The sequence below is a fragment of the Hemibagrus wyckioides genome, linkage group LG29 (genome assembly GCF_019097595.1).
Source record: "Hemibagrus wyckioides isolate EC202008001 linkage group LG29, SWU_Hwy_1.0, whole genome shotgun sequence".
Classification (NCBI taxonomy): domain Eukaryota; kingdom Metazoa; phylum Chordata; class Actinopteri; order Siluriformes; family Bagridae; genus Hemibagrus; species Hemibagrus wyckioides.
In genome coordinates this window covers 4,327,337-4,352,087 of record NC_080738.1, presented here as the reverse complement: position 1 = coordinate 4,352,087, position 24,751 = coordinate 4,327,337, and the positions used below count along the sequence as shown (strand labels likewise).

At 42.7% G+C, this 24,751-nt stretch overlaps 1 protein-coding gene across 1 annotated transcript in view; it reads right to left on the bottom strand.

Annotated features, from left to right (window-relative positions):
• Window positions 1-3,050: 3,050 nt before the first annotated feature.
• Window positions 3,051-24,751, bottom strand: part of LOC131348985 (NACHT, LRR and PYD domains-containing protein 12-like) — a 135,328-nt gene continuing 113,627 nt past the window's right edge. The window contains exons 21-24 of the mRNA XM_058384244.1: window positions 19,542-19,715; window positions 7,333-7,506; window positions 5,557-5,733; window positions 3,051-4,475 (exon numbers count right to left, since the gene is read on the bottom strand). Of these exons, the coding sequence (XP_058240227.1) occupies window positions 4,439-4,475; window positions 5,557-5,733; window positions 7,333-7,506; window positions 19,542-19,715 (562 nt within the window). The 3' untranslated portion in view covers window positions 3,051-4,438. The remainder of the gene's footprint in view (window positions 4,476-5,556; window positions 5,734-7,332; window positions 7,507-19,541; window positions 19,716-24,751) is intronic.

Here is a 24,751-nt window from a genome sequence, read left to right as displayed (position 1 = left end):
GAACTGTAGCAGGAACCTGTGTGTCCAAAGGCTTAAGAATATCTGTCATTTTTATTCTGATTCTGAAAAAGAAAACAGGAAACAGTGATTTTCTGGTTATTTCGTGTTATTTTTTAAAACATTTCCACGTTTCTCTAAAACAGAAAGCTAAGTGTTCAGGAGAGAGATAATAAAAAATCCCGGTTCTGTCCACCGGAGGTCACTTTCACCTGGATGTAAAATGAGTTTGTTAAAAATGACCCTGTTATGGTGTGTGTTATTTGCAGTGGTCTAATCTTCCTCCATTTTACACACAGCGCACGCGTTATTATTAAAAAAAACTGGAGCTGATTAAAAACACACTTTTTACTGTCTGTATCATACATTTAACTTTTATTTAGTATAAAACACATACAAACAGTACTATATTATTATTATTAGGGCTGGGGAAGTTAACGCGTTATTGTTAAATTATTGAACAATTTAAAGTTGTGTGTGTGTGTCCACACAGGTGAGAGAGAGAGAGAGAGAGAGAGAGAGAGAGAGAGAGAGAGAGAGTGTGTGTGTGAGAGAGACGTGAGAAGCGTGTGCAGAAGGTGAATAAATCTTCTGCACAGCCAGATGTTAAGTGAGAAATGCCAGCTGTTGATCGGCTCGGAGTCAGGACAAAGTCCAGGTTAGACAGCGAGGATGCAGTAGACCTAATTAATATGATCTTAGATGTGCTGTAATGCTGTAATAGTCTAGATCAGAGATGCCCAAACTTGGCCCGTGGTAACCTTTGATTTGGCCCGCCATACTATCTGAGAAGAGAGGGAGAGGGAGGGGGGATACCTTCGACACAGATCGTCATTTTTAATTTAACATAACATTTTCGTTTGTTTTATTGTTGAGCTACAAAAGAGTAAACCGAAATTAAATGTTTAAATTAAATGTAAATGAATCTGTTTTTTTATGTACATGCACAATTAATGGCGCTGCGCAGCACGCTTTGCGACACTCAACGACAGTGAATTAACACACGCAGTAATGGAGAAATCAAGGCGGTGGCACACAGACAAGAGAAATTTTAAAAAAGTTTGGCAAGAGGAGTTTTTATTCACTGAAGTCAAATTAAAGGCAGTATGTTTAGTTTGCAAACAATCTGTTGCTGTTTTAAAAGAGTACAATATCCGTCATCATTATGAAACAAAACATTCTGCAGCTTTCTCAAAGTACAGCGGCGAGGCGCGAAAACGGAAGGCTAACGAGCTGCTCGCCAAACATCAATCCGAGCAGAGCGCGCTGATACGCCCTTCATCAGCACAAGAAAGTGCCACACGGGCCAGTTATCAGATTTCCACTCTAATTGCTAAAAGTGGAAGAGCATTCGCTACTGGAGAGTTCGTCAAAGAATGTCTTGTATTGGCTGCAGAAGCAATGTGTCCTTCTCAGGTACGAATGTTCTCACAAATCAGCCTGTCAAGAAACACTGTTACCCGACGCATAGAGGACATGGCTCAAGACATCGGCGAGCAAATCAAGACAAAGGCAAGTGCATTCTCTGCCTATTCAATAGCCTGCGACGAGAGCACCGACATATCCGATTCCGCACAGCTGTTAGTATTTTTGCGTGGAGTAAATGAAAATTTTGAAGTGACACAAGAGCTGGCTGGAATTGAGACCCTTTTTGGTACTACTAAAGGAGAAGACCTTTTTCGTGCTGTTGAGAGAGTGTTGAAAAAAATGAATTAATGTGGGAGAAGATGGCTGGCATAACAACTGATGGAGCCCCGGCAATGGTAGGGAGGAAATCTGGCCTTGCTACTTTGGTGTCTCAGAAAGTCAGTGAATCTGGAGGAAAAGTTGTTAAGTACCACTGCATTTTACATCAAGAACAGCTATGTGCCAAATCTGTCGGGCTTGTGGATGTGATACGTGACGTCGTCAAAATTGTCAACAATATACGCTCCAATGTGCTTTCTCACCAACAGTTCAAGGCACTGATGGATGAGATGGATGCGCAATATGGTGATGTGTTGTACCACCAGGAGGTCAGATGGCTCAGCCGAGGAAAAGTTCTCAGGAGATTTTTTGATTTGCGTGATGAGATCAGTCTTTTTCAGGAAAGCAAGAATAGTAATATTCAAGTACCCACTGATAAGAAATGGCTCTCTGACCTGGCTTTCCTTGTGGATGTCACAGAGCTGCTCAATGTTTTGAATGTTCAGCTCCAGGGAAAGGACCAGATTATCACCCAATTTTTTGATCATGTCAGAGCCTTCAAACAAAAACTACTGCTGCTCAGAAGACATCTCTCAGCAGGTAACAGTAACATTCACAGTTATAATATTCAGAATATTTTATATGAAGTTATAATTATTATTAATTATATTTAGAATTATATGTGTACATATATGAGTTTGCATTTATATTCAGTCATGTCAGCATTGGTATTTTTGTTGTACATCAAGCTGATAAAATTTGCTTTAAAGTTTCTTAAATGGTCATGAATTAATAATTTCCTTCCTTTGTCAAACTTTCTCTGTTTCTCACCCCACATGCAGGGAATTTAGCCCATTTTCCCTGTCTTAAAGAGGTAGGCATAGTGAAAGAGAAGGTCCATGAGTATGATGCTGTTCTCAGCAACCTTATCCAGGAGTTTGACAGTCACTTTGAGGACTTCAAACACAACACTACTGACTTTGAGCTCTTTGCTCAACCCTTCACCATCAATGTGGATACAGTCAGTGATGATCTTCAGATGGAACTAATTGAGCTTCAGTGTGATTCAGAACTGAAACACAAGTTCAGATCCCTTCCCTTGACAGACTTCTACAAATGTGTTCCAAGAAACAGGTACCCAAAGATGTGCAAACAGGCACAAGTGATGCTGTCTCTGTTTGGCAGTACCTACCTCTGCGAGCAGACTTTCAGTCTGATGAACTTGAACAAGTGTAAACTGAGAAGCAAACTAACTGACTCTCACCTACATAATATCTTGTCTTTGTCTGTAAGTCAGCTACAGCCCAATCTGCAAAAACTTTTGAAAAATAAAGACCAGCTTCATATCTCTCATTAGAGGTCACTGACATTGCAACAACATGGTTTTATTATTGCTTACAGCTTGACTAGTGCATTCAGCATTGAACTGTATTGAACACTGAACAATTCAGGGATTGTTTATTTTTATTGTAATAAGTTCATTGAACTACAGAACTTTACAAATAAAACTGCTTTGGTTAATCAGATTAAAGTTGTTTTCTATTTATTTTTAAATATTCTGAAATAAATGAGGGTAACTCATGGCAACTTTAATGTAATACAGTTTGGTATATGATGCAACATTTACCTTTGGCCCTTGGCCCTCGGTCAAGTTTGATTTTTGGCCCTTCATAGGAAAAAGTTTGGGCACCCCTGGTCTAGATTGTGTGATTGCACTGGATCACTATCGAGTTCTGTAACAAACAACTTGAAATGTTTTCTTTCCTTTTCTATTCTAATATCTGTTTTGTTTTGCATTGCAGATTCCTCCTCACTGTAAGCCCTAACACTTCTATTAACTTCTAAACAATATCAGTATAGGACTTAAAACTTGGCATTTAGTTAACACAACAAGAAACTTTTGTGTTCTATTAACGAGTAAAGAGGTTTTAATTTTATTGGAATAGAAATATTTGAGAAAACATTACCCATTAAATAATCATTTGAGTGTCCAGTCATACGTAGGGTCGGACGTCATCATCTTTGTCACGTCTGACATCTTCCTGATCATGATGAGAGTCTTTAGCCTGCTGACAACTCCTCATACACTTTGGATGAAGAGGGTTTATTCTCTGATATAAAGCATGTGTGCACACAGGTGACATCCAAACAACTGGATGCATACCTAACATGTACAGCTGAAGGTATGACTATGCTGACATCTTATCCAGCCTTATCCAACCTGTCACTTAAGCTGGACACAGCCCTCCCTGCCTCAGAGGCATGTGAGAGACTTTTAAGTGAAGCTGGATTGATCTTCAGCCCAAGAAGGGGAGCAATTAATTGGCATAACTTTGAGAACCAGCTTCTACTTAAGATGAACAAGGACTTTTTTAAGTTTGACTTATTTGACCATGGTACAATTTCTCTCTACTAGTGAGTCTGCTGGGCACCAACACCTCCCTCTGCAACTGGATCCTGGATTTCCTGCCTGGGAGACCACATTTACTCCACACGCTGCATCCTCAAAGCAAACAGCTGCATCCTCAAGGATTGCTGAAGGATTGGACTTTGGATTGTAAAATATGTGATTAAAGCCTGAAGTAACTTGTAGCTGAGTGGATAAAAGGATGTGGTCAGTCACGGTTATTGTTCTGGAACTTCTACATCTGAATATGAATGATTCAGCTCCCAAACTGCTGGAAATGTGGGACGGGTTCTAACGCTTCACCACTACTGCTTTATCCTGGACAAGAGGTTTGAGGTCAGACTCCGGTCATACACCAGACCTGGTGAGTTTATCATAATTAATGCTGAAAAACAGAAGAGGACAGAATTACAGACAACGTTAAACAGAGTCACTTATCACATTCCTTATGAACAACAGAAGCGTAATGCACACACTAGATGTGACATTTTACAGCACACACTGAATATTACTCAATGTCTTACAATACAGTAGAGTAAAGAGTACTGGGATGTTTGGATGCTGTCACCTTATCACCCTCGCAAGTCGCTCAGGTTTGCTGACTGTGAAGTTGTTGGACGCTTTATGTCCCGGGAAGCCTTCATGTCTGTCACCTTCTGGCTCTCCCTTTTAGTTATGCTGTTATAGCTAGTCTTGCCGGAGTCCCTGCCTGCACCTTACACATAATCTACATTGTCTTAAACATCACATGATCAGAATCATACTTAATATCTTTCTCTTTCTCTCTCTAACTTCTCTGTCAAGCTATACACCCCACTCCTGAGCTCCCAGTGTTTGCCAGTTCCATTGTGACCACTGCCCTACCCCGGGTCGGAGTCTCGTCACTTGGTGGTGCCCACTGATGCTGTGAATGGATCTGTGTGGACCAGGAGACAGCCATGGACAGAGCCACTTGGGGACTTCCATACAGTCACAGATCTGCCATTACATCTGTCAGCTTGTGACAGCAAAGAATTAGTGTCTATAATGACCTTAGAAACTACACTGACCTAATAGTTCCTCATGGGCCATTAATTTCTGTTGTAGAAAGGACATTAATCAGTTATAGTTACATTATTTACTGTTTAGTGTCACCCAAATGAGGATGAATTCCCTTCTGAGTTCCCTTCCCATCTGAGCCTGGTTCCTCTCAAGGTTTCTTCCTTATTCCATCCCAGGGAGTTTCTCCTTGCCACTGTCGCCACAGGCTTGCTCATTAGGGATAAAATAGTTTCATTATTAAATGTAATGATTTACTCTCATTTCTAGTTATTTAGTTATATTTATTTTTATTTTCATTTTTCCCCTCCCCTTTCTCTGTTTTTCTTCTTTTGTAAAGCTGCTTTGAGATAATGTTCATTGTAAAAGGCTCTATACAAATAAATTGAATTGAATTGAATTAAAGAGACAGGAAGTCAGTAACTCACTGCAGTGTCTCCAGTTTACAGTGTGGATCCTTCAGTAGATCAGAGAGCAGCTTCACTCCTGATTCTCCTGGATTATTACCGTTCAGATTCAGTTCTCTCAGGTGTGATGAGGAGTTTGACCTCAGAGCTGAATCCAGAGCAGCACAACCTTCATCTGTAATACTGCAGTTCCACATCCTGCAAGAAAGAAAACCTTCTCACACTTAACACACTCAGTTTTAGCATTGAAAACATGAACTACACAAAATCTTTATATACACTACATTTACTCTCCATCTCACACACAACAATGACAATATGTCAGATCTCTACAATTACACTTACAACAGATGAGAACTGGAGATTGCTGTGTTTATTAAAACTCTGATGTGTGTGTATGTACAGCATGTGTGTGTGTGTGTGTGTGTGTACAGTATATGTGTGTGTGTGTGTGTGTGTGTGTGTACCTCAGTCTCTCCAGTGTACAGTGTGGATTCTTCAGTCCAGCAGAGAGCAGCTTCACTCCTGAATCCTGCAGTTCATTGTTACTCAGGTCCAGTTCTCTCAGACTGGAGGAGTTTGAGCTGAGAACTGAGGACAGAGCTCTACAGCTTTCCTCTGTCAGATTACACTTCCACAGACTGGAAGAGAAATGATGAAATACCAGAACACTGATCTCAAACACACACACAGCCATAATCCAGCTAAAGTTGAAGCTGTAACAGAAATGTGAGTGTGTTTCTCTTACACACAGAAGGTCAGTGATTGGGATCCACAGGGTGTGAGAAACGTTTCCTAACGAGTAAAAACAATCATGAGACTAATAGGAGGGGTAAGGATGTCAGTATAAATAGAGGGGATTTTGTACGGGGGTGGGGGGGTGCACTTGACCACGTCGGGGCTGATGCTGTGTACTTGAGAGACATTTTGCTGTTATTTTTGTTAAAGATCGTCTTGATAAAAATAAAGCCGGTTGTTTCTTCTCATCCAAGCCTGAGGAAATTTCTTTATTTTATTTTTATGGATTAGTGAAGTTTTGTAAGTATTTGGTAATAATAGTTCATTGGAGAAGACTTCAGAACCACCCTGTAGTGTGTCCACTCAGAGGGGGACAGACAGAAAACTAGACATTTAGAGGGAAATTATGTAATAAAACTGCAGATATAACAAAACTCATTACTGTTTCCTCAAATTATTTTCATTTAAAAATATCAGGAAGCAGATCATCACTCATTCAACCTCCCACTGTTAAAACCACATCTACAGGGCAGTACACACACACACACACAAACTGAAAATATTATACAGAACACACTGAATATTACTCAATGTCTTACAATACAGTAGAGTAAAGAGACAGGAAGTCAGTAACTCACCGTAGTGTCTCCAGTTTACAGTGTGGATCCTTCAGTAGATCAGAGAGCAGCTTCACTCCTGATTCTCCTGGATTATTACGGTTCAGATTCAGTTCTCTCAGGTGTGATGAGGAGTTTGACCTCAGAGCTGAATCCAGAGCAGCACAACCTTCATCTGTAATACTGCAGAAACGCATCCTGCAAGAAAGAAAACCTTCTCACACTTAACACACTCAGTTTTAGCATTGAAAACATGAACTACACAAAATCTTTATATACACTACATTTACTCTCCATCTCACACACACAACAATGACAATATATCAGATCTCTACAATTACACTTACAACAGATGAGAACTGGAGGTTGCTGTGTTTATTAAAACTCTGATGTGTGTATGTGTGTGTATGTAAAGTATATGCGTGTATGTTTGTGTGTGTACCTCAGTATCTCCAGTGTACAGTGTGGATTCTTCAGTCCAGCAGAGAGCAGCTTCACTCCTGAATCCTGCAGTTTATTGTTACTCAGGTCCAGTTCTCTCAGACTGGAGGAGTTTGAGCTGAGAACTGAGGACAGAGCTCTACAGCTTTCCTCTGTCAGATTACACACACACAGACTGGAAGAGAAATAATGAAATATCAGAACACTGATCAAACACACACACAGCCATAATTTTATAACTTTTATTTAAGATTGTGAAACTACAAGAGATACGCCTTTGGTTTTTGTGTCTGATGATGAAAATGTGATCTGATAAACTTATTGGCCAGATGACAAACATCAGAACACAACAGATGTGTCTCCTGTAACAGCACAATATCTTTTTCTGATTCAGTAGATTTAAAGTACTGATTGGATTGTGAGGAGCGTTCAGTCCACCACAGTTCAAACCAAAATATTAAGATGACTCATTATTTAATACAAGATCATAGATAACATCTGGAGAAATAAAGTTTGTCAGTTATCAAATCAGTAATTCTACAAAAGCAAATCACCAAAGAGAGACAATAAACCACAGTGCCAGTCTTTCCTGAAATGAGACCGTCCATGTAAGCGGTATATAAGTTGAGTGGAACCATTACTCAGATTAGTTCAGGAAGCTCCCCAGAGAATCCTCCCAAGTGGTAATCCACAATATATGGCTGAAAAAAAGTCTTCCTTTAGTGGAGAAGTCCTTGAGGAGAAGTAGCAATAATCACTGCGGTTAAACCAGCCGCTCTTTCTGAAAGCAAGGTTAAACTAGCTGAACGTATATAGTAGGGACGCGGTTTCAGATACGTAGCGGTAATATCGCTGACAGAGGAAAGCGAGTGTCCATGAGCTCCTACATCACAGAACCATAATATAAAACAATCATTTTTAATAAATACATAACAAAATGCATATATAACAATTCCTAGCAATTACGAAAATAAATGCTGAATGTTTTAATAATAATTTACATTTTAAAATGGGGTACATAAAAGTTTAAAGAGACTAAAATGTACTAAGCTAAATTCATTTTACTGGAATTTTTAAAATCCTTTTTAAAATAGACATTTCAGATTTCAGATTGTTAGTTGATCAATCCAACTCAGATCACTTCATAATAGCATATTCTATAGTCCCAATAAAGTTCAATTAATTTTACTGTGGAATTTTAAATGAATTTGAAGGAGTTGCTCTTCAAAGGCATTTGAATTTTGGTCTTATCTGACCAGACTATATTCTCTGAGTATTTCACAGGCTTGTGCAAATGTTATGCACCAAACTTTAAATTAGCTTCAACATACTTTTTCTTCAGCAGTGGAGTCTTGTGTGTTGAGCGTACACACAGGCCATGGAGGCTGAGTGCATTACTTATTGTTTTCTTTGGAACAACTGTATTGGCTAGTTCCAGGTCTTTCTGAAGCTCTCCACAGGTGGTCCTTGGCTCTTGGACAACTCTTCTGATCATTCTTTTCACTCCTCTGTCAGAAATGTACGAGGAACACCTGGGCGTGGCCGGTTTATGGTGAAATGATGTTCTTTCCACTTCCGGATTATGACCCCAACAGTGTTCACTGGAACATTCAGAAGTTTAGAAATCCTTCTGTGACCAGTGCCATCAGAATGTTTTGCAACAATAAGGTTGTGAAGGTCTTGAGAGAGCTCTTTGCTTTTACCCATCATGAGATGTTTCTTGTGTGACACCTTGGTAATGAGACTCCTTTTTATAGGCCATCAGTCGGGACTGAACCAGTGGGCAGGACTGCTTTCTAATTACTGATTGATTTCAGCTGGTGTCTTGGCTTTCCATGCCTTTTTGCACCTCCCTTTCTTCATGTGTTCAATACCTGTTCTCTGTGTCATTTCACATTATTACACAGAACTTCATTTGTGGACATCTATGGTTGTAACATCCCAACACGAATGTGAACCGTCTCCGGAATACTAATTATTCACGTGACTCGTAGACTGTTTTCCCATGGACATAAATACCCCACGCACGCATTGTTTTACACAAAGTATCATCTCCACGTGACATACCGAGCGTTCTGATCTTCATTGCCTTGTTTTGTGTATGATTATTGCCTGTTTACCTGTTTCTGATCCTGCCTAGCCTCTGATACTGATTCTCCTTGCATGACCATGCATTGCTGTTCTGATTTCCGGTTTCGTTTTGCACTTCCGGTTTTTGTTTTCCTCGTTATAGTGTTTTCCCGGTTTTGACTCGCGTTTTGTTTATGACTACAATTCCTGCCTGTGTGGTTATTCTAATAAATCTGCGACTGGATTCTGCTCCTGCTGCTGCTCCAGTGCTTCATTACAGGATATTTCGCCTGCCGAGAATCCAGTGGATTTGCACGATACTATCGTCCGCCAAGGCCATATGATCTGCGCACACCAGGATTAGGTGGCAGAGCTACAAGCCGTCAACGTGCAGCTACAACAACAACAACAACAACAACAACTCCCAGTCCAAGTACCGACCGTGCTCCTCCTGTTTCTGCACCGTGCAGGATTTAGCAGCGAGTAAATAATTGTGACCTTTATATCAGATGTATCTCTGGTAAGAAAATATCAAATGTCAAAGTTACATATGGAGATGGATATGATTTAGGGTACTGGGGGAATGGCACACAAAGAAGATCTCAAATCTTCTGAGGTTTAGATTATGCTGTGAGGAAAAACATGGTTTAAATATTGATAGGTTGTTTGTTCTTACATGGATGTATGCTCACGTTCCAAAGGTTTCAGATAATTCCACAAATGGTGCTACCAGAAAAATTTGATGTCTCAGCTGATCGCTGCCGGGGTTTTCTACTTCAATGTGCTAACTTCTTTGCACATTAGCCTGAACTGTATCGCAATGACACGACCAGGTGCGTGTTTATATTATCTCTCCTCACTGGTAGAGCTTTAGACTGGGCATCAGCTGTGTGGGACTCTGACCCTCAAATAAAGACTTCAGTGGATTATTTTGCGGGGCAGATCTGTGAGGTCTTCGAATACCCAGCCGGGGGAAAAGACATTTCCATCTAGCTAATGGAGTTACGCCAGGGCTCGGATAATGCAGCAGACGACGCGATAAAGTTCCGTACCTTAGCAGTCCAATCTGGGTGGAACAACACTGCACTTCTGGCAGTATTTCGAGGGGGGGTTAAACACAGCACTACAGGCTGAAATGGTGTGCCGAGACACCAACACCACGCTATCCCAGTTTATTGGGACGATGATCTAGTTCGATAATCTGCGGCGCCAACACCGTGCCACTACCTCTTCCTGTTTCCAGCCACGTTGTTACCAGGATGTCCACGCTACCCCTGAAGACGCACCCGAACCCATGCAACTAGGACGATCACATGTCAGAAAGAGAATGCCAACGCCGGACAGATCTACGTCTGTGCTACTACCGCGGTCAACCAGGTCACCAAGTGTCACGGTGCCCGGAGAAATCTGGCACATCTCAGGTGGGGGAAGCTGAACTGCCTTCTAAGGTAGCCCTATCGGCTGTACTGCAAATCTGATAACCATGCTTTTCCTGTCTCAGCGCTACTAGACTCGGGAGCGGCCATCAACATCATCGACAGCGGACTCGTGGAGGAATTACGCCTCCCCACATCACCATGCATACCCCCTCTACGAGTGACGGCCATCAATAACCAACCTATTGGAGAGGGATATCTCTTCCGACAGACTCGACCTCTCAATCTCCAAATTGGACTGTTTCACCATGAGATGACTACATTTTTCATCATTTCTTCCCCTGCCAATCCTGTCGTCTTGGGTCTGCCCTGGCTTCAAAAACATGAACCGTGCATTTCATGGAGACAGGGGGGACTGATGCACTGGTCTCTTCACTGTCAGCAACACTGTTTCTCCCTCACTGTGCCTTGTCCATGCCTCACCACTTCTGTTGAAAGCCCCAAATCCCACCATACTGTTAAACTGCCCAAGGAATACAAGGATCTATACGAGGTGTGCAGTAAAGAAAAGGTCTCACATCTTCCACCTCATCGCCCTTGGGACTGCGCCACAGAGCTATTACCCAACACCATGCCGCCAAAAACTGGGTTTACCCTCTATCTCTGCCAGAAAGTCAAGCTATGGATGATTACATCAAAGAAGCACTAGCCTTGGGGTTCATTTGCCCCTCTACCTCACCTGCAGCTGCCGGCTTCTTTTTTGTGGAGAAAAAGGACGGTGGCCTCCGCCCTTGCGTTGATTACAGGGGCCTGAACAAAATCACTGTCTGTTACCCCTATCCTCTCCCTCTGGTGCCCACTGCTCTGGAACAACTTTGAGGGGCCATGATATTCACTAAATTGGACTTACGGAGCACCTGTAACCTCATTCAAATCAAGGAGAGGGATGAATAGAAGACTGCATTCCCCACAACAAAAGGACACTATGAATATCTAGTCATGCCTTATGGACTCACTAATGCTCCCACTGTGTTCCAGTCTCTGGTGAATGAAATTCTGAAGGACATGTTGAATAAATTTGTCATTGCATACATAGACGACATATTGATCTACTCTTCTTCCCTCAAAGATCACATCCGCCAGGTACGCCTCATCCTATCCCGCCTCCTGCAGAACCACCTTTATGTCAAGTTAGAGAAGTGTGAGTTCCACCTTACTACAATCACCTTCCTCCACTATGTGCTCTCACCAGGTAGAGTGGAGATGGATCAAGCCAAGGTCCAAGCCGTCCCTGACTGGCCCGAACCTGCCACGATTAAGGATTTACAACACTTTCTAGGATTCGCTAATTTCTACAGAAGTTTTATCAGAAATTATAGCATAACAACCAGCCCGTTGACTTCTCTTCTAAGGGGAAAGCCCAAGAGACTTTCATGGACAGACCAGGCACGTGAAGCATTCCAGAGACTCAAAAACAGTTTCACCACAGCCCCGATCCTACGCCACCCTGATCCAGACCAGCCTTTCGTCATGGAAGTCGACGCCTTCAGCTCAGGTATTGGAGCAGTCCCATCTCAACACCAGCAGGATTCGGGGAAGCTTCACACATGTGCATACTTCTCCCAAAAGCTAACTTCAGCGGAGGCTAACTATGACGTAAGCATCCGTGAACTCCTCTCCATTAAAGCCACTCTAGAGGAATGGCATCACTGGCTGGAGGGAGCATGACACCCCTTTCTGGTTCTCACTGACCATCGCAACCTCGAATACCTGCGTGGTGCCAAGCGTCTCAATGCCCGTCATTTAACTTCTCTGTGACCTATCGTCCGGGCTCCAAGAATGGTAAAGCTGATGCACTGTAATGCCAGATGGAAACCAAGACTCTACAGGCTCTGTCTGACCCCATCCTATCATCCTCCATCATCCTGGCCCCCATACAGTGGAATCTGATGGAGGAAATAAGGAGAGCTCATGTGGAGGATGCTCCCCCAGCAGCATGCCCTGCAACCAAGCTTTACATTCCTGTCACACTTCGCCCCAGGGTACTGCAGTGGGTTCACGAAACGCCCAGTAGTGGCCATCCGGGTATTCAGCGCACTAAGGAACTGACCCAGCGCCGTTTCTGGTGGCCCTCTCTCAGCCAGGATGTGATGGACTATGTGAGGTCGTGTGCCGTCTGTGCCCAATCACACACCAGCCATCAGCTTCCTGAGGGCCTGCTCGAACCACTGCCAATCCCGCGCTGTCCCTGGTCGCACATCTCAGTAAACTTCTTGACGGATCTCCCGGCATCGGAGGGGTTTACCACGATCCTAGTGGTCATCGACCGGTTCTTGAAAGCTTGCAAGTTGGTGCCACTCAAGGGATTACCCACGGCTATAGAAACGGCTACCACGCTCTTCCACCAGGTATTCCGTCACTACGGACTCCTGGAGGACACTGTATCGGACAGGGGCTCCCAGTTCACATCACACGTCTGGCGGGCTTTCTGTTCTCAACTGAGCATCAATGTGAGCTTGAGTTCTAGATACCACCCACAGTCAAATGGTCAGGCAGAAAGACTAAACCAGGAAATCGGGAGGTTTCTCCGCTCCTACTGCAGCCGTGAACAACACCGCTGGAGTGAGTTCCTCCACTGGGCCGAGTATGCCCAGAACTCCCTCACCCATTCGTCTACGGGGCTCATGCCATTCCAATGTGTCCTGGGTTATCAACCACCACTGTTCCCCTCGTCTAGTGAACCCTCCTCTGTCCCTGCTGTAGACAATACGCAGCCAAGAAGTATGGTCAAGACGCAGCCAAGAAGTATGGGAGAGGGCTCACGTACACCTGCAGAGAGCTATTAGGAGACAGAGAACTATGGCAGATCGCCGCCGCCGTCCACACCCCACCTACAGGGTGGGACAGCAGGTCTGGCTGTCTACACGCAACCTGAAACTCCAGCTCCCGTGTAGGGAACTGAGCCTGTGTTTCGTTGGCCTGTTCACGATCATCCGCCAGGTCAACCCGGTCTCCTATCAATTGCAGTTACCATCCACATATCGCATCTCTCCCACCTTTCACGTCTCCCTTCTCAAGCCTGCCTATAATCGTCCTTCAAATACCCCCACACAGGATGAGCCTTCACCCCCGCTTGACATAGACGGGGTCCCGGCATATAGAGTGCGGGCCCTTCTGAACTCTCGTCGCCTCTGTAGTATCTGGTCTGCAGAATCTGGTCGATTGGGAGGGCTATGGTCCAGAAGAACGCTCGTGGATGGATTCGGGGGACATCCTTGACCCCTCCTTAATGGAAGAATTCCACTCTGCTCACCCAGACCGTCCCACCCCCCCGCCCTCGGGGTAGGCCATGCCGTAGAACACCAGGAGGTGTTCTGGAATACTAATTACTCACATGACTCGTAGACTGTTTTACCATGGACATAAATATCCCACACAAGTTTCGTCCCCATGTGTCATACCAAGTGTTCTGATCTTCCTTGCCTTGTTTTGTGTATGATTATTGCCTGTTTACCTGTTTCTGATCCTGCCTAGCCTCTGATACTGATTCTTGTGCATGACCCTGTTTGCTGTTCTGATTTCCGGTTTTGTTTTCCTCATTATAGTCTTTTCCCAGTTTTGACTCACGCTTTGTTTTTGACTATGATTCCTGCCTGTGTGATTATTCTAATAAATCCACGAATGGATTCTACTCCTTCTGCCTCCAGTGCTTCATTACAATGGTTTGATTTCTTTGTATGTGTGGATTGCATGGGTTGTTACCAACATCTGGTGAAAAGTTCTTGTCAGTAGCACCATTACAAATATATTTACTGAGATAAATGGTGATGTGTTCAATACTTATTTTGCCTGCTGTTTATATGTCTATATCTAAATATCTACACACACACACTTTTATGCTTGCTGTACTCTTTCAGTGCTATTACTGCTAAGTATCTAAAAGCTGCAACACAGCAATATATGTGCAGCTAGATTAACCTTACTTTTAGAAAGAGCGTCTGGTTCAGTTAATAATACACTACAGAACTCCCTTAAGCTTAAGCTGAGCGTGCTCCTTTCAGCCATCTGTCTTCAAGTTGATATAAACTTTCTAAGCCAGTGTGTCATTATGGGATAATGTAAAGGGTTACTGTTAATGTAAATAGGTAACCATTTAAGAACTTTTAAAGTGCTAAAATAATTACAATAATTACACAAACAGGTGTATATATATATATATATATAAAATATGAACATGGTCATTATGTGACATTAAGTAGAAAGGACAAGCCCCAGACACTCACTAGACAACACAGATAACACAAAAGATACAAACAACAAAAATATGAACTTGATGATAAGCCCAAACTGGACTGTGACCATGTAATAATACAGAGCAGTCAGGACGTTTTTAGTCCAACAGTTTACACTAACTAACAACTTGTACCCTCTTGAAGTTTGGTGACCAATGAACCTGATAGAAAATCCCTCCCTTACAGTCAGTGTTCTTAGAACACGTGTGGAATAAACCTACTTACAATCAAATAGAGTACAATAGGACAGCCAAAATAAACCAGCTACCTTATCCAATAGTATTCATGGTTTAGCTGAGATCTGCTTTCTAGAGTTACAGGGAAATGAACCCAGAGACCCAAGTCATAATGTACATGGGGCTGAACAAAAAAAAAACTTATAAAAAATTAATTTACTGTAAAATGTTTTAAAAAGGAGGTAATCAGTTTTCCACCTTATTGTTACCCCAGCTAGCATTATCAGGTCCAGTCCAAGCACAGTCAGAGCAGCTCAGCCTATGTAGTAAAAGAGCACGAGTAGCATCAGGCAGCATCCTTACTGTGGCAGGATGAAGCTAGCCATTAGCCTAGCCAGCCTGAGCTAGATAGCTAGGAGGGCAATTCAGAAAGCTCAGAAATATTACGTATGAAACTTGTGGAAAGGTACAGATGTGTTTTTCTGAGCTCCGCCAAGCTGACCTAAAATTTCACTAAATTTTCTTGATTTTTATCTTTAATCCAGTCCTATATTCTAACTTTTTATAATATCTTTATTAGCCCATAGTATCCCATAATATTCTCATTCTAAATGCTTTTTATATCACTAGTTTTATTTGTTTTCCAGATCACCCGCTTATAGCCTGTTAGCCCATCAGTACGCTAACCCGGCTAGCCCGGCTACCACAAGTTTGTTTACATTAAAACACCGTGACCTACAGGTGAAGCAGGCCCAGCTGTGACAGCGGAAAACCGCGCTCGAATCTTCCCGGACTGATGCACACCTGTCCCAGGTAAATCTGCGACGTGAAACAAACACTCCCACAACCTCAACTCTGCATGTTTCTCTGCCCAGGCCCAGCACACCTAGGACACGGCCCACCCAGGTTTCATTCACTCCGGCACCGGGGTACCACAGAGCCTGGATGCAGCAACATCTCATGGAAGACATGAGCCAAGCCCCAGGCGAGGACCTCTCCCCCACCGCCACCACCCGTTTTTGAGATCTCGTCCCGCAACCGCTTCGCTCCCATTCGCGAGACGGAGTGCGATGCAGTGATCATCGGAGACTCCATTGTCCAGCATGTCCGTGCTACCGCGGCTAAAGGTAAGGTGCACACTCGCTGTTTTCCTGGTGCTCATGTTGTTGATGCCGCTGCACAGGTACCCGGCGATCCTGAACAAGAACATCGGAGCTGTGGTCCTCCATGCTGGCACGAATGACATCAGGCTGAGGCAGACGGAGATCCTGAAGAAGGACTTCAGGAGCCTGGTGGAGAAGGTTTCACACCACATCGCCCATGACAAGGATCATCGTGTCAGGACCACTTCCCACGTTCCAGCAAGGAATCGAGAGGTTCAGTAGGCTATTTGCTTTTAATGAATGGTTACAGGCCCTGCGATGGACTGGCGACCTGTCCAGGGTGTACCCCTGCCTTTCGCCCTATGTGCACTGGGATAGGCTCCAGCAGACCCGCGTGACCCTAGGAATAAGCAGGTATAGACAACCCTCCAACTCCACCTGCTCCATCCTCCCTGACCACTGAAGATTTTGCCACTTTTTACACAGAGAAGATTGAGAACATCTGCCAGACCTTCACATCCGCCCCTATTTCATCTGCATTACACAGCCAGGACTCAGCTACTTCTTCACTGAAGCATTTCTCAACCATAGCAGCAGAAGAGGTTTTGCAAATCATCCACTCTTCCAATCCCACCACCTGCCCACTGGATCCAATCCCTTCTACTATGCTCCAGACCATTTCACCTGACCTCCTGCCCTTCATCACCACAGTCATCAATAGATCCATTACATCAGGACAGGTACCAACTGCCTTTAAGCAAGCAAGGGTTATCCCTATACTAAAGAAACCTACTTTGGATCCCTCTGTGATGAATAATTACAGACCAGTGTCACTCCTCTCCTTTCTTTCAAAAATTCTCAAACGAATTGTCTATAATCAGCTGTCTGACTATCTCTTGCAGAATAACCTCCATGATCCCAACCAGTCTGGCTGCAAAGCAGCATATTCTACAGAGTCTGCCCTTTTGGCAGTCACTGAGAAACTACATACTGCTAAATCAGCCAAGCTGTCATCGGTCCTCATCCTTCTTGACCTTACTGCAGCATTTGACATGGTTAACCACAAGACTCTCTTGTCCACCCTCAGGAGTCTTGGAATTTGTGGAACAGCATGGGAATAGTTTGCTTCCTACCTGGATGGTCGCTCATATCAGGTAACATGGAAGGGATTGACATCTGCCCCACGCAGACTCTCTACTGGTGTCCCACAAGGCTCAGTACTTGGTTCTCTCCTTTTCTCCCTCTACACTCACACTCTTGGCAAAGTGATATCCTCACACGGCTTTTCATACCACTGCTATGCTGATGACACCCAACTTATCTTCTCCTTCCCTCCCTCAGATACCACAGCTTCTACCCGAATCTCAGCGTGTCTGGCAGACATTTCATCCTGGATGACAGCTCATCAGCTGAAACTTAATCCCAGCAAAACTGAACTGCTGGTCATCCCAGGTAATTCATCCCCAGACAAAGATCTTGCATTATCTCTGGACAACTCAATGATCTCCCCTTCAGCCACTGCTCGCAATCTTGGGGTAACAATGGACAATCAACTGTCCTTTTCCTCCCATGGTGCCAATGTGACATGCTCATGTCGGTTTCTTCTATACAACATCAGAAGGATCCGACCATTTCTATCCACTCAGGCTACTCAAGTGCTTGTTCAGTCTCTGGTCATTTCAAGACTGGACTACTGCAACTCTTTACTGGCAGGTCTTCCTCTGAATGCAACTCCAAATTGCAGCTGCACGGCTTGTATTCAACCTGCCTAAGTTCTCCCACACCTCCCCACTGCTGCTTTCCCTCCACTGGCTTCCGGTAGCTGCACGCATCAGATTCAAAACACTGATGCTTGCCTACAAAGCCAAGAATGGACCAGCACCATCTTACCTCAAAGATCTTATTACTCCTCGCACTGCTCCTCGCTCCCTCTGATCCACTAGCACTGCCCGACTGGTCCCACCATCTCTCAGGGTAAAAGGTAGGTATTCATCTAGCCTCTTCTCTGTTCTGGCGTCTTAAGACCTACCTTTTCTTATTTTCTTCAGTTTCTCAGTGACCGTTTTTAGTAGAAAGCCAAAATTTTAATATATTACACTTAAATCTGTCAGATGCTCACCCACATTGTTGTAACATCTGTATGTGTGATAATATATAAGCAATGTAAACTTTAACAGACAAAGTGAAATGATGCAACTGACCCCCTAACAGGGGACGGTTGCAACAGTCCACAGGGACAGTTGCAACATTCATTAAAATGTAATTAAAAAATACATTATATAACATCATACTGCAATTTCTTTATTTTATTTGTCAACAGCCAGGGTTAAATTGGTTAAACTGATAAAGACAAAGAGTAATAAAATAAAGCAGGTTGTAGGGTAAAGTCATAGGGTCTCAGGTGAGAAATCGATACGGGAAGGTGTCTCTTGGGCAGTTCCAGCAGGCGCGGGCAGCACAGGTAGCAGTGGTTGAGCAATGCTCTTCAGCCCGACTCTAGCTTGTTGATGTTTGAGTTTACTGAGTTGATGCTTGCTATAAGCATGTCTAACAAGCAAATGGTCTAAGCAGCCATCATGTTCAGTCCGTCACGTGACTCCCCCTGTTTTGGACACTTTAGTAACCGAGTGCAACATCACAACCAGCAGTGGGAAGAAAAACACACAGAATGGTATGAAGAGTGAAGAGTAATGAGTCCAGTGCTGTAGATTCAAGGTGATGCAAGGTGATTACACAGAGTGACACGCCCCCTACATTAGAGCTTAATTAGGGCTATAATCTTTTATCCCGTTTCAGTGATGTGTCCGGTCATCAGCAGTCGTGTTCCAGACGCAGTCGCGAGTGTAATGAACGTGACCGAGGTGGATTATTTACTCTACCATTATTTTTCCCTAAAATGTGTTTGGAGTAGAAACTAATAGTGTATAGATTGAGCACACATTGTATAATGAAAGTACAAATGATAGAAAAGGACAGATGACAGAAATGTAAGTTTAGTGTTTTTTAGTTTAAACAAAAGTGTTACAGCTTTTCTGTTTACTGTGTTTGTTATTCAGAGGAAACGCAGCATGAACCCAGTCCAGCACTTTATATACCACTAATGAAGCTGACCATCTACTTTAAGTGTGTGTGTGTAAATATTATATGACCTGTGTGTGTGTGTGTGTGTGTGTGTGTGTGTGTGTGTGTGTACCTCAGTATCTCCAGTGTACAGTGTGGATTCTTCAGTCCAGCAGAGAGCAGCTTCACTCCTGAATCCTGCAGTTTATTCTCACTCAGGTCCAGTTCTCTCAGACTGGAGGAGTTTGAGCTGAGAACTGAGGACAGAGCTCTACAGCTTTCCTCTGTCAGATTACACTCACACAGACTGGAAGAGAAATGATGAAATATCAGAACACTGATCTCAAACACACACACAGCCATAATCCAGCTAAAGTTGAAGCTGTAACAGAAATGTGAGTGTGTTTCTCTCACACACAGAAATCAGAGGACAGGACACCACATCAGGACATTTACAGGAGCAGGGACGTCTTTCTGAACTCCACAATCTCTCAGCTACAATTTATTAGAAGACCATTAGGTCATGTACATAACACACACAGGTGAGAGCAAGCAGCCTACAAACACTACACTCTGATCTGTGTTCAAGTTTCTACACCCAACACTGCAGATCCAGTGCATTTTATTACAGAAAATAAAGAATTATAGAGCTGTACACTAGCAGTTAATAACATGCCAATACTAGTCGTACTTTACACTGAGTTATATGCTGAATTTCACAGAGACGGTAAAACAGTTGGTGTGTGTTGTTCTCTGTGCTCGTACAGGTACAAATCTGTCACCTGGAGACCTCTGATTTTACACACACACTGGTTCAGGTGTTTGGTGTGGACCTAAACAACTAGGTAAACTAACTAAAGAAACGGTTGATTTGTTCAAACTAAACCAGGTAATTAAACAAGGTAAAGCCAGTCATGGGAGCCTGTGTGTGGTCATACATATGGAACTGGTCAGTTACAGCAAGTGTGTTAATTTACAGGAACAGTGTGAAAAGATAGAGTTAGTTTTTTCGTCTTGTCTCAGAAGGTGATAAGGGCTGGGCAATTTTATTCTTTCAAAATCACACTCAAGAAAATCATTTTATTAGCAATATAGATTTATCATGTTTTATTTATTAGAATGGACTTTGGAAAATATAGATGTGCAAAAATGTAAGAATCTCTTTCTTAAATAAACAATGATTCTGTTAAATAAATAGTATAAGAAAGGAAATGTAATAAAAATGTACTATTTGTTCCAAATTGCCCTGTTACTAGTTTATACTATTTAAAGAAAATCCAACTTGACTCTTTCCAGTATGGTCCAGTTCAGTATTTTGTTCCCAGTTAGATGGTGGGAATCAGCCGTGATTAAATTAGGAAGAAAATGTGAAAAATTGGAAGAAATAAAAGCATGACAGAGTGAATCTCTCCACAACACTGTGTCACAGAACAAAAGATGAGGAACTTGAACCTAAACAGGTACTTGAAGGTGAACAGAGTGTTTAATATTTACTTTTTATATTTTCTATTCATATTGATCCCATTTTGACAGCTTGATGTTTTTCTTCTTCTCATTTGTGAGAGTTCTGTTCAATGTCACTTTCAGAATAAACAGAGCAAAGAAAAAGTGTCTTTCACTGCTGTTTAGTTAAGAAATCTGTTTAGTTCTTAAATGCATCCAGTTATTTTGTATAGATTTTTATATAAATTTTAGAGAAAACTTAATATATCATGATTCATCTATAAAAGATATAAAATGATTCATATCCTGATCCATAAGATTTTGTCCATATGGCCCAGCCCTCAGTGCAGACATGACGTGTTAGTGTAAAAAGTGAAACAATCTTCTGTAAAAGTACCAGAGGTTTGTTTAAAGAGGATTAGAGGAACTATTAACAAGCATTAATCCAAACAGTGCAGTTCAGTGTCACATTAAAATAACAAACCATGCAGTAAAACATTTATAAATAAAAATACTCACTCAGCTTTTCTGGAGGCTTTGACCACTGGCAGCAGTCTCAGAAGACATTCATCTGATGGATCATATTTACTCAAATCAAACTCATCCAGCTCCTGTTCTGAGGTCAGTAACACAAACACCAGAGCTGACCACTGAGCAGGAGAGAGACTGGTTCCACTGAGACACCTGAAATCTCCTGTGTTCAGGTAAGTCTGTACTTCCTGCACTAGAGAATGATCATTCAGTTCATTCAGACAGTGGAACAGATTGATGGATTTCTCTGGAGATGGATTCTCCCTGATCTTCTCCTTGATGTACTCCACTGTTTCCTGGTTGCTGTGAGAACTACTTCCTGTCTGTGGCATTAAGTCTCGTAGGAGAGTCTGATTGGACTCCAGTGAGAGACCCAGAAGGAAGCGGAGGAACAGGTCCAGGTGTCCATTCTCACTCTGTAAGGCCTTGTCCACTGCACTCCTGAGGAGATCAGACATGTTTGGATTTCTGAAGAAATTAAAATGTCCAGTGCTTTGCTCCACAAGCACATTTGTCTTTCTAAGTTTAAAGCATAAAAACACGTATAAAGCAGCCAGAAACTCCTGAACACTCAGATGTACAAAGCTGAACACCTTCCCCAGGTGAAGCCCAAACTCCTCTCTGAAGATCTGGGTACACACTCCTGAGTACACTGACACTTCTCTGACATCAATGCCACACTCTCTCAGGTCTTCCTCATAGAAGATCAGGTTTCCTTTCTCCAGCTGCTGGAAAGCCAGTTTTCCCAGTGCCAGGATACTCTCTCTGATCTGCTGAGGATCACGGACATGTTTCTGATGGTACTTTTCATCCTTGTGTTTGATCTGAAAGATCAGGAAGTTTGTAAACATTTGAGTCAGAGTCTTGGGGATCTCTCCACTCTCTGCTTCACCCAACATTCTCTCTAGAACAGTGGCTGAGATCCAGCAGAAGACTGGGATGTGGCACATGATGTAGAGGCTTCTTGAAGACTTCATGTGTCTGATGATTTTATTGGCCAGGCTCTGATCACTGATCCTCTTCCTGAAGTACTCCTCTTTCTGAGGATCATTAAACCCTCGTACCTCTGTTACCTGGTCTACACACTCAGGGGGGATCTGACTGGCTGCTCCTGGTCGAGAGGTTATCCAGAGAAGAGCAGAGGGAAGCAGATTCCTCTTGATGAGGTTCGTCAGCAGAACATCCACTGAGGCTGACTCTGTCACATCACACAATCTCTCATTCTGGAAATTTAGAGGAAGTCGACACTCATCCAGACCATCAAAGATCAACACCACTTTGTAGGAGTCACAGTCTATTGATTCTAGTTTTCTTATTTCTGGGGAAAAGTGATGAAGAAGATTCATCAGACTGAGATTTTTCTCCTTCATCAGATTCAGCTCTCTAAAGGGAAGTGAAAACATGAAGGTGATGTCCTGATTTGATTTTTCTTCAGTCCAGTCCAGAATGAATTTCTGCACAGAGACTGTTTTTCCAATTCCAGCAACTCCTTTAGTCAGCACAGTTCTGATGGACTTGTACTTAAAGAGGTCATTACAGTTGATGGGTGTCTCCTGTGTTGCTGATCTCCTGGACGCTGTCTCAATCTGTCTCACCTCATGTTCATTATTGACGTCTCCACTCCAACCCTCTGTGATGTAGAGCTCTGTGTAGATCTCATTCAGAAGTGCTGATCTTCCATGCTGTGAGATTCCTTCATTAATTCTTTTAAACTTCTCTCTCAGGTTGGATTTCAGCTTTGTCTGATACACAGGGGCGAGTTCTAATAAACAGTAATAACATGTTTTAATGCAGAATCACTGAGCACTATATAAAATGTAAAATTCTTTCAAATGCTGCTGTTCATTCCTGATTCATCTACTAGGACCATTGTACAGAGTGACCACAAGCTGGACCATGAACAGAACAGAAAAGCAGCAGATGTACATGATACTAAAATCAAAGTTCAAACTAAAAGTCTTCATATCTAAAACTATTTCCTCTCTCTAAAGTGAACCTGATGGAATAAAGCCATGGCTCAGAGCTCTTACTGTTCTGCAGTGTGTTAGCGAGATCTGTGTGCTTCATGTTCTTCAGGAAGTGCAGTGTGATCTTCAGAGCTCCCTCTCTGACACTGTGCAGATCCTCCTCATCCTCCACCTCCCTCTCAGTGCATGCTGGGTAATCTGGACTCAGGAGCTTCCTAAACCTCTTCAGCTCATTCTTTATCAGAGTGATGACTTTGTGTTCCAGCTCCTGGTCAGAAACACACAGGAACAGATCTAAATATTAGAATCTTACACAGTGAATGGTGCTTTGTTAATGATTTTGATTATGAAAATAATAAAAGTCTCTTCCTCTTGCCTTTAGTTACAACTGAAATTCTGATTATTCATACAAGTGATTACCCATAATTCTACTGGACATCAAGAAATGACAAGGTATGACAACACACACATTACACACTATAACACACATACACACACACACACACACACATACACACCTTGAATATGGAGTCCAGCTGATTTCTGCTGATGTTTGATTTCTTCTTTTGTGGTCTGTGAACAAATAAAACACATCATGTAATATGGACTATATGTATTCATAGCTGCAGAAATCACAGTAATAAATACAGAGACAGATATTTAACACTATCCTCTTAACACAATACACTGATTTCAGGATTTCATCACTAACACTAACATGTTTAGAAACAAATGATTGAATTAATGAATAAAATGATTTATATTGTCATTAATATCCCAGGTGTAAATGTTCTTCTGTAGCACCACAGACCCTCCAGATCAGTGACTGCAGGCTGAACTGACCTCTTAAAGCAGTTGTCCTCACTGCCGGACCGAGAGCTGCAGCACTTCACAGTTTAGTGTTTTACTGCTTCAACACCTGATAAAGCTCATGAAGGGCTTCATAATGAGACCAGTGAGTTTGATCAGGTGGAACACTGCTGTAAAACACCTCACTATACTGACCTCACATCAGTAGAACTGTCTCTGTCTCTGAAGACAATTGGATGATCCATTGACCGGTCACTCTTCATGGACACACAGCTGGGTTCTGGTGAGTCTGATCTCTTTCCCTCCATCATTCTAGAATTCCAACAGAAATATCAGCAATAATTAATCCTCTGCTGTCTCAGCACTGTTAAACACTGTGTTGATCATTAAACACCAATAATTCCATCTTTTTAATTCAGCTCCAGTCTGCACACTTCTTCAAACAGGAGACACGCCTCATACCTCAGGAATTACACTGAGGTCAGGAGTCCCAATCACAGAGAACTGACTCCGCTGGGTCTTAAAGCCTGTCGAGTTCACTGACTCAAAGCTATGCTGCTCTTCTGCTCCACATTACACAGTCCTTTTTACT